This window comes from Nymphaea colorata, chromosome 11 (genome assembly GCF_008831285.2).
Source record: "Nymphaea colorata isolate Beijing-Zhang1983 chromosome 11, ASM883128v2, whole genome shotgun sequence".
Lineage (NCBI taxonomy): Eukaryota > Viridiplantae > Streptophyta > Magnoliopsida > Nymphaeales > Nymphaeaceae > Nymphaea > Nymphaea colorata.
Window position 1 is genome coordinate 9,703,082 of NC_045148.1, and position 11,091 is coordinate 9,714,172.

Genomic DNA, 11,091 nt, shown 5'->3' on the forward strand with positions numbered 1-11,091 from the left:
GTTCGGACCTACAGGTCCATACAGAAATTAGTGAATTACCCTTAGCCGGCTTATGTTATCGCTATCGGGTTGGGATCAAACCATGAAACTTGGATCAGTCTACACCCAAAATCTTCATTTGGATTCTTAAATTGGATGACCGTGTTTCGATTCTGGCTCTCATGAATCTGCAGCGAACTGCAGAGCTACACGTATAGGATAGATGCATTTCTTAACGAAAAATGAGGCAAGGTGGACACTTTTTTTTATTAATTTTGAGTTTCTTAGGATTTAAATGTTATTTCTATTACTGCTACACCCATTTATTTAAAAAGTAACTGCTTAAAAAATTCACAGGAAACCTGAGAAAAGGTAGAGCAACTCATGGTAGAGAGTCCCAAAATCTTTGAGGACACATCGGACATGGCTGAAGGAGCAAAAGGACACTACTTCAAAAGCAGGACTACAATTTGCCAAAAATACAAAATTCCTAAAGCAGTATATCAACTGAATCAAAGTCAGAGGTTTAGAAGGTACTGCGGATCATGCTTGACTATAACTTGGAGGTGACAGTCATGCAGATACCCCCTTCAACATTTTGGACTAGGCTTAAGATGCCATCAAGAAAATCTATCTCGGTTATATGACTACTACTGCGAAAACATCTAATACCGTTCAACTCTTCTTGTACTTGATTCCATGACACTTTTGTGAGAGCACTAGCACCTTATGTTAGACCTGGTTCCTGTATTTTCATACGCATCCATTGATTAAGGGAGTTACCATCTTCTAAACCTAAGACATTTATCCACTCTTGAAGGTGCATGAGACCCATTTGGGGAGCAAGTCCTTGAGATTAGTGGCAGGCAGAATGCATCTGTCAAACAACTTGCCAAAGGACCAAAGCTTTTTTCTGGGGAACTTAGATCAATCCGCTGATTTTGGCATGTTGAGATTGGATTTAACACCCAAATCTGATGGGCAGGGAGAGCAGTACACATTCATTACCTTCTAACGTGGAATGCATGGCGGTTCCCGCATGAGAAGCATCCAATAGATATCAAGCTACAATTCTCTAGAAAATGCTATCAAGCTACAAAATAAGATTTGTTTGTGTTGTGATAAGTAGAGCATGACTCCGCATGTAGATGGACGAAGAAGAGGTACCGTGGTTGAAATTTAGCATCTTCAAAAGGATGGCCCAGTACATTCTACCACTATGCAACATAAGCAAAGCCAAAGTGTGTCAATTATGAACCCAAAATGGCTTGCAGGAATCATGTTAATAAAAGTTTTCATTGATCTGCCCACTATTGAGTCTCCCCTGCAAACCAGAAGTTGACTTCGAACTGCCTTCGTTTGAAGACGCATTATTGGTTCAGCTCCATTTAAAATGCACGTGCAAATAATTTCATGACAAGAGAAAAGAAAAAGAAAAAGAAAAAAAACGTAAAAAGAATGCTTTTCCTATCAATGATGTTATCAATTACTTGAATGTTACAGAGAACATCACACTCCACATAAAGGAATGGTGAAATATTTTCGTATGGTTATATCCAGGTATTAATGACGGCCCCTTTCAGATAATGCTATATGAACACGGGAAAATCATGCCCGAGAAAGAAACATAAAGTAATTTTCTGCAGTAGAACTACCACCTCTTGCGATGCCTCCCGTACCAATAAGCAACCACAGCGATTGAAACAGCCACTAACACACCAGCTGTCGCATGAAATGCATAGACTGGTTTCTCTAGAACCAGACCTCCACCAGTGGTGGCGGTAGAAGCTGGAGGCTGCTGGCCATGTAATGTAGCAAAATTTAGACCTTGCTTTGCCAATTCACCAGTGTCCTTGATCAGTGGCTGCATTCTCGTGGCCCTTGCAATGGCCTGGTATTCTTCTTTGGTGCCACCCTCAAGAAATGCTCCAACAAGCCGACCCTTGTTCACCCAATACGCACCAAAATGGCCTGTTTTGAAATTTCCAAAGTGGACTACCTCCCCTCTGTTGTCCCCATAAAACTGCCATGACAAAGTAAACACTCTCGAATAGAAAAAAGGCAGATAATCAAAATCACTGGTCTCGTCAGGCCTCAGGATTGCATTCACAGCATGCTTTGCAGATTGTCGAGCGGAGTCCACATGTTCCAGCCTACGTATCTCACCAAAAAGTTTCAAAGGAAAAGAGGCAACATCGCCAACAGCATAGACTGAGCTATTGCTAGTTTGCATCTGCCCATTGACCTTGATCCCACCTTTATCCATAACCAGCTGGTCCTCGAACAAACTAGTGTTTGCACGGATACCTATTCCCACCACAACCATATCTGCTTTCAGCTTGGTTCCATCTTTCAGCATCACAGATGTAACCTGTTTGCACAACAAAGTTCCTTAGACATTTATTGGAAGGTGTAGCTTGTCCATGTCATGTGCCTGTGCATGTGTTTCCAAAGGGCCGGCAAAAGCACAGGACATCTCCAAAATGGAAATTATAACCTCCAAGATATCACAAGAAATTACAAGAGTAGGGAAGAAAGAGTGCTAACACATAAATGCAACTTCCAAACAGTGGAATATTTTCATGTTTGAACGATTCCACAACCAGAAAGCATAGTCAGTCCACTCTAATATCCAGAATTAATGACATCTGCCTACAAATTTCTCAATAGAAAAAGACTTCCAAAGCAGAGGTGAAACAAACCTTCTGATCTGGATCTCTTTCAAATGAGGATAAAACTGTGCCTTTGATGAACTTCACTCCTTTTGATTTGTAATACTCCTCGTAGAATGCAGCAATCTCAGGTGTAAACAACCTTGCCACTGTCAGAAACAAAGACGTAAGACCTCAAGAAATGAACCCTAACACCACAAGCTGGAAAAGTTGAAGCCAACATAATTAGAGCCCTTCAATCTATCTATGTGACATGCTCCAGTCATGTTAAGTCCAGCTCGGAAAAAGTCACCAAAGAATGAGGGCTACATAACACTAAGAAGTTGACTTAGGCTGACTAAGCTGTTTGACTTGGAAAAAGCTTCAGAAAAATGTCATGTAACTATCTGAAAGTCTCCGTTATTATGCAACTACATAGCAGCACCCTTTATGAGGAGCAGTGTTCACTGATTTGTGGAGTGACAAGCAAACAACCACAATTCTCCCAAAAGAAAAAAGTTTTGATAACGAACTCAATGAATTTGTGTTAAAAAAAGCTCAGACTTCAATATCCCTTTACTTACTGCAATGTTCTTCAGGGAAGACCATGGTTACAGCTATGTTATTGGTCACTAATGCAGCAGCACACTCCATGCCAATATAGCCACCTCCAATCACGACTGCACTCCCACCAGTGGAAGATTGCATTACATCAACCATCCTAGTCGCATCCTCTAAATCACGTAAGTAGCATACATTTTGGGCATCAGAACCCATAACACCAAACTCTTCAAGCTTCAGGGCCTATTCATGTAAGAAAGGGACTAAATTATACAGCAGAAAAAACTTTATAACAAACAAAAATTCCACTTAAATCTCATAAAGAGCAATAGGTTACTTTTGACATGATGGATGGCTAATGATGAAGGCTAAAAAAGTGCTCCTACATCACTGAAAAGGAGAAGGTCCATAACATGACAAGCACATCCTCTCAAGCATGTCTATAATTTAATGAGACTATAAAAAAATCTATCATGAGGCACTGATTTACTTACCCGTGCACCAGTTGCAATGATAAGTGTCTTATAACTAATAGTTTCTCCAGCTGCTGTCAACAATGTTTGGCGCCTTAAATCAGCAGACTTCACTCGGGTTCCAAGAACCAGTTCAATTCCTAGAAGACCAGATCCAGATTTTTATTGTTAGAAATTGAGGGAAAGTCAGAAGATAACTGCAACAGTTTACAGTATAAACACATACTGTGTTATCTTACAGATATGAAACATCAATAAAAGTGAAAAAGTATATCAAAGCACTGGCATGTGAACATAGAAAATTTAAGCATTAAATTGGTGAAGGCAACTGAATGTGCACATCTGAAAAGCAGCTCATGAAGGAAAACAGTTAGAACTTAGAAGGAAGCTTTATATGGGTTTGTCATTAATGATGGATACAAGCATAAATAGGTGAGGTGCCACGTATATAAGATCAACTTGCTCAAACTAGAGTGACAAAAACTCAGAAGACCCACAGGACACTTCTTCAATTCAACTAACTTGCAAACATGGCCAAATCAGAGATGACTTCATTGTCACAACATTAGTTGAATCATTTGAAAAAATAACAACCATCACAACATTTAGATGAATAAACGTCAGAGTGAATTTTCATGAGCTTTTCATACCACCTCAGGGTATTCCAGTATTTTCACAGAGGAGGACAAGTATTATATTCCATAGGTTCCAACAGGAATACTGAAAGAACAAAAGCTGGCTTGCATGCATACAGTAAAGCAGGAGATGAACAAGAATTCTCCATAAGGGACCTTGGGTTCAAAATTCAACCCAGGAATTGATTAAGCCCCAGATTGTCACTCATCTATAAGGTTTACAGACCTAACACCAGAGTTTGGTTAGACAACTCCATAACAACCATCCCATTCAAGTGCTTTATTTTTTAGATGACACAGATGTATCAATACGCTGCATAGTCTATGGGACCCATAAGGTTTCTTCTTTCATACTTTACAAGCATTTAGAAAAAGGATCACAACAACTAAACCATTTTTGTAAAGAAATAAAATCACAATCCACTGCAAGGTGAAGGAAAACTGACAATTGACATTTAAGGAAAAAAGAAAAAAAAACTTGAACCTGCAATTTAGTAAAAGCATAGAGAACAAAGTCCTTATAGGCCAGTCAACTTTCACAAACTGTTACTTACTTCGGAATGTTGTAAAAGATACCCTTTGAATTATCTCGGTTCAAATGGTGGGCCAAGAAAAAAAAACAACCACTTCCAGACACATCAGATTCCCTTATTCAAGATAGACTAACCATCATTTGCAGATATACCAGCTTCCTTTGTCCAGGATAAGAATAACCACGTCTGTGGATTACGAGCTTAATTCATCATTTCTAATGCATTTGGGTTAAATCACAAGGATTTAGGCACTTCACCAACTTTCCTTGTCTCCGCTTCTCTTACCAGCTATGTTTTTGGATTTGCCTTGACCCCTGCAGATTTTGGATTCATAAGCCGCACACTTCAGGCCAGGCCTTTTTCTGAGACATTCGTTTTCCATTCTCTTGTAATTCTTTGGCTTTGCCAATCACTTTTCATAAGCATACTTGCTTCGCTTTGGCTCAGACTACCTCTTCCAGACTCAACTCATTAGTGCAACAGTCCTCTTTGAGAGAATAGGTGGTGTAGTGGTTTCTTGTCTCAAAAAGGCCTCTGACCGGAAATCGTTTATCCACAAACTCTCAAACCAACAGACCCTTGTTGGCAGTTTGCCACAAAAAAAAATGAGATAGATTTGATCAAATGTGCAATGCCTTTTCTTCCAAAAAACCATTAAGGCTGAGCTGTGCTTTCCTTGTCACTTGCATTGGGTCCATCATAGTGATAGTAGATCGGTTCTCTAGTCTAAGTATACCACCTTCATGGGCCTTCAGTTTAATGTTTCTATTTAGCGGCCGTAGTTTGCTGGGTTCAGATGGCGGCCCATTCTTGATGTCCGAAGAAGGATAAAAATAGGGGGTGGCTTGGTGGTATTAAGAGAGGTTCAGGTGGGGGGTTCTCTTGTTAAATAAAAAAAAGAAAGCCATATAGCTTCGTGTAGTTTTGGTTGCTGTGATTTGTTGTTGCCAAAATAGAGCGGCCGCACAGAACTCTTTTGAAAATCTCTCCTCCGAACCTAATCCTTTGATTCTTGATCCTACGTCATGAGCACTGAAAAGGACTTGCTTTTCAGTGCACAAACAGCAAGCTAGCGTTAATCAGGCTGCTCATCCTTACAGTGCAGTGCCACCCTCTTAGGAAAGCTTTGATAGGCAGTCTACAGCACCTTGCAAGACACCCTCAACTTATGCACTGGAAGCACCGTAGATGCTCCATGCACTCATGCTGAGGAAAAGTCAAAAGTGCACACCAATTGGAATCCTCCTTTCTACATGTTGCGTTAGATGCTAATTTAATAACACAAAAAGAAAAAAAAATCACAGGAAAAGCTTCACCCTTGGGAAGGGCCAAAGATTCAAATCATATGCAGAGAAAATGGTTCGACGCTCGTTCCAAGAGACTGTCAATGAATTTTGCTGATATCATCACAACCATTTCTGAATCTTCACCAGAGCCAAGCCTTAATGATGTTAACCCCATTCAGACCAACTATTCAAAGAAAGGCCATCTTTGAAATATCTACTGAACTGAATATTCCAATTTCTCTGATCATCATAGAAGATTTTCAAAGCATGATATCTTTGCCAATGAGGTCCAGATATATCAAAAACAACATTAAGGAACTCTCCCACTGGTCTCTCCAAATCAAATTACGCACAGCCACCTTTTTCATAGCTTATTTTAAATCTTGTTAGGAAGTGTGGAAAACTGTCACCAAATTCTTCCATAATAGTTGAACTCCCATTTGCTCTTTGCAGATAACTTAAGGCATATGATTTTATATTTGGCTTTTAATGAACCTTGACAAGGATTGTTTACTAAGAAGGGAGAAGATTATCTGGCCAATGAAAACTGAATTAAATGTGAAAAACCTCCCAAAAAAGCTGAATTAGCTAGGATGTGCCATCTGTTTCCAACTTATTGATGACAAGTTCATAATCCCTGATTCTAAGAATTTGTTTGCAAGCATACTGTTGCATAGTTAGAGCAAACTGTTACACTTAGGTAACCTGTGATAAAACCACATACTTTCCGCTGACCTATGGTAGCCCAGGATCTGAGATCCGAGGCCATCAAACAAGGCCTAAACCTCTAAACAAGCATATTAATTGAAAATTTTGTGTGTTGATCACATAAATTATATTAATTAAAACCTTGCAATGAGACATGCAACAAAGATCTAGGCGAAAAACATGTGATGCCTTCCAACAATATGGACACTCAGCATGTAACAGAGTAATGGGGCTCAATTTCTGCGATAAAATATGCAAGTAAAAGCCTCTTGGTTAATTACCATGATCTTTGTACCATTTGGGTGTCAGTCTTTCATCATTAGAACCAACACACGTATGAAATGAGGGAAGACGAGCAGGGTCTGCATTCATCACATCATGAGAAAATTAGTTCTCAGTTAGAATTAAAGTAAAATAATTTTGTTGACATGAAAAAAAAATAAAGAAAGTAGAGAATTCTTGGTTTCTCACTTAGCGAGCAAACACTAGATGAAAAAGCAGAATTCTCACCACTGGTGTCTACCTTTTTCTTTAGGTTGGATAAAGATGATACTTATGAACATAAAAAAGAAGATAGTCTTACTAAAATTCTGGAATTTCGGTCAAAATTTCAAAGAAATTTTTCCACATTGCCGAACTGTAACAACACTTTAGAAATAATAGTTATATCTCTGCTGAGGAAACTTTGGCATTTCTAGCACGCATGTAACAATTAAACTTCAAAAATTCAAGATGAAAGTTGGGTAACCATAATAACAGGAAGAAGATCACTCAATATTGTCGGTTGAACTACATGACCTAAGAAGACACCATACATGGATTTTCAATGAAGTATGAACCTGTAAATGAGTTCCAACATCGAACACTTAAAAGAACTATGCCCTTTACCTTTGGGCAGCAAAAATCCTTTGCTCAATGCAGGTCTCTCATATGGCGCGACCTGCAAAACATCGAGCCCCAGTTAGCAAAGTTCAGTTCCTTCATCTGCCATTGCTCCATAATAATTAGGAGCAAAAAATTGAAGCATATCTGTGTAAGTTCTGAGAACAAGATGTTACGTGTTCAGTAATTGAGAGTGGATTTGTAAATCTTGTCAGGAAATGGACAAGAAAATAATGGACCTTACGAATTCACTCCACAAGTCTCAAAATCTTGTCAAAGTTTATAGTTTCGGTGCAGAAAAAGAAAGCCAATTGCCTGCAGAAGATATGCAGTTGGAACTGGCAAATACTCTTTTCCTTTAAATTAAGTGTGTCGGTCTTCATTTATTGAGTTAAAAGGTTGTCACTAGTTTTTTTTTTCCCTGTTCGTCTTTTTAATTCCCTTTCCTTCGTTTTCATTTGTTTATGGAAAGTCCTTTCCTCGCAAGAAAATTGAGAAAATAAGCTCGAAAAGAAACCAAATTATAGAGTTTAATTATTCACTAGAAAAACCGAAGCTCCTAATGTGAAAAGAAAGAGAGAGAGAGAGAGAGAGAGTTGGAAAATCGGGAACAGGAAAAGAACCAATGGAGAAATTTGGACAAGCCGATGAAATTCCGACGCCAAAGGAATGGTTTTCCGCTCGTTTTGACGCGACCATGCAAGGTTGGTCGCCATAACTCCAAAAGACAAACCCACCCACCACCAAAAACTCAGCAAAATCGCCGAGCTCCCATCGCAGAAGCCGAATTCCGACTACTTCCGACGTGAATACACGAAGTTTCTCGTGAACGGAAATCCAAAAAAGAGAAAGTACTCCTGCACGAAGAAAATAAGACGATCGATGAGAGAACCAATGGGAGAGAAGAATTCTTACAGTTTCCTCGGAGATTATGCATAGGTCGCCGGGGTTGATCCCCTTCCTGGTGAACTCGAGAGCAGCATACCCAGCTGCAACGCCACCCCCGAGGATGACGTACACGAACGCTCTGCCCATCTTGGGGACAAGACACAGAGCTCGAAAGAGAACACAGTGCTTTAAATCCACTGGGCCTCTCTCTCTCAGCACACGTGAATATTAGAATACACGAGCGATTGGCTCGTCAGCGATCGAAATAGCTTGTGGTATATGCGTCGTGCTGATCTTTGTAGATAAGCCATAAATTTTTGTCTCTTGTTCCACATTTACCTTTTCCTATATGAGATTGATTAAGATTGAAGACCCCCAATGTTATCGATATTGATCGGTTCATATTTATCCTGGATGGGAGTCGAAACTTCCACACTTGTCTCTACCCAACCGGTGCTTGGCCTACACAGTAACATGAAAATTAAACTGATGATGCATCTGTTTCTGCATCTGTTTATATTGAACTCTTCTTTCTTTTTTATTTCCATCAAGTGAAAAGATAATAAATTGTAAGACAGAATTAGTGAAACGACAGACCTTAAAAAAATGTATTGTTGATCAAAAGTGTGATATAAGGCACCCTTCATGCTTGAATAAAGAGAACATAAACAAAACATATAGGCGACCCATTTGGTTGGACCATTTAAAATAAATGTCACGTTAATCTCTTTCTCTATGTTTGTTTTTGTCTTGCGATTTGTTACTGTAGCTAGAAGACTTTTTATCCTTAATTTTTGTATCTAGGGGACTTCTTGTCCCCAAATTTTGATATACATTATCGGCTCTCTCTTTTTTTCTCTCTCTTCAGTCTAAAATACGACATTATAATTTCAAAAATACTTCTCCTTTTTGCTGGTAGGCGTCCAACCATTATCAACAAAAAAAAAAATATGTACAAAAAATAATAAATAAAATTCCTGACTACGATGTAATACGGTTAGGTAGAAAGCCAAACACTTACAAGGAAATTAAGAAATGTTCCTTGCTACGATGCTTCAACAAGTAAAGACCCAAATGAAAAAGCACTCTTATATGCATTTTATGTTTTGACTTTTCATTTGATATCCAAAATCCTTTTTACGTTAAAAAATCATTAGCATGAATCATGGATTTATTATGATAAACAAAATTTCTTTTTCCCATTTGGTAATGACAAAAAATGTGCAACTTTAGATATCGAAAAAAAAAATGCGTTTTTTTTTCGATACGGTTAACTTCAATTTCTTTATTCACTTGTTAAATGAGTAAAAAACTTTAATAATATATCTAACTTTCTGAATACCCCTAGGTTTCCGTGGCACCATAATTATTTAACGTTAATAAAACCATTTGGGTATAGTTCAAACACGTACTATAAGCACAAAAGTGCCTCTATATTTAAGGTACTTTAATCATTTTATTTCATTACTTCAATTTAAGTTAGTGAGACCTAATTAAGGCAGGTCATGTTCTTATTTAAAAGCTTATGTGTTTTCTAAACAATTCAAAAACTCGAGAAATTCTTTTTGTTGTCAAATCTCTTTTCTTGCCAGCAAAATTCTATCTTAAGAAAATGAGACAGTTAACTAATATGAAAACAATCAAGGGCGGAACCAAAAATTTTTGATGAGAAAGACCGACATAGACTGAAATATAATTTTTAAAATTTTTTATATAAGATAAATATTTTTTTTAAAATTTATATATAAATTTAAAATATTCAAGGCCCCTGCCGGCCGTCCTTGGCTTTGTGACAATCATTTTGAAAACATTATTTTTCTTCATTCGAGTGTGCTTGCATTAATTTATAAATAAAAGGTAAAGCATGTCTGCTTTTTTAAGCCCAAATGGATGCTCCACATGGCAGCTACTCTTTCACTGGCGTGTAGAGCGAAGGAAGGTATGAAACAACTGTCCAATTTCATGGGTTCCTTTCTCTCTTTTGGGACATCTGAGACGGAGCAATTTAATACCTTCCTTTCTTTTGGGGACACATGATTCTCCATATGAATATTTTATTAAAGCAAGTGGAAGCGAACTTGGGCACGTTATTATTATTGCGCACGAAAGTTGCATTGCTGTTTTCTTATGTTCATGAAAAATAAACGATATGCACATATTTTCTCTTTGATGAAGGCTTCCAGAGCAAAAAAATTTTTTCTCGTGGTTTTTCTGGAGGCACAAAACCAGAGGCACTGATTCAATACCTTTAATTTGTTTAAACGAGAGGCACTGATTCAATACCTTTAATTTGTTTAAGACAGTTATATATATAATAATCTAACATATCAAAACATTAATATATATATTAAACTAATTTTGTGAGGCTGGCCAAGTGGCGGAACTATAGTTGGGCATGAATTGGTTCTCCAAAAAAAGCTTGTGAGGGAGAGGGCCAAACCATAAAGCAAAAAACTTTTTGCATGGTTGATCAGTGGTGCAGATACATAATATAC

General features: G+C 38.1%; 1 protein-coding gene across 1 annotated transcript; it reads right to left on the reverse strand.

Annotated features, from left to right (window-relative positions):
- Positions 1-1,429: 1,429 nt before the first annotated feature.
- LOC116264701 (monodehydroascorbate reductase 4, peroxisomal) lies at positions 1,430-8,853 on the reverse strand. The gene is made up of 7 exons (XM_031645050.2): positions 8,624-8,853; positions 7,715-7,766; positions 7,108-7,188; positions 3,686-3,804; positions 3,215-3,434; positions 2,682-2,800; positions 1,430-2,350 (listed from the first exon to the last, which is right to left on the reverse strand). The coding sequence occupies exons 1-7, from the start codon at positions 8,741-8,743 to the stop codon at positions 1,631-1,633; spliced, it is 1,431 nt and encodes a 476-aa protein (XP_031500910.1). The 5' UTR covers positions 8,744-8,853; the 3' UTR covers positions 1,430-1,630.
- Positions 8,854-11,091: the final 2,238 nt, after the last annotated feature.

Coding starts and splice junctions, on each gene's coding strand:
- LOC116264701 (XM_031645050.2), bottom strand. CDS start 8,743: ATGGGCAGAGCGTTCGTGTACGTCATCCTCGGGGGTGGCGTTGCAGCT. Junction 7,767..8,623: donor GCATAATCTCCGAGGAAACT/GTAAGAATTCTT, acceptor GATGTTTTGCAG/GTCGCGCCATATGAGAGACC. Junction 3,805..7,107: donor CAAATGGTACAAAGATCATG/GTAATTAACCAA, acceptor CTGGTCTTCTAG/GAATTGAACTGGTTCTTGGA.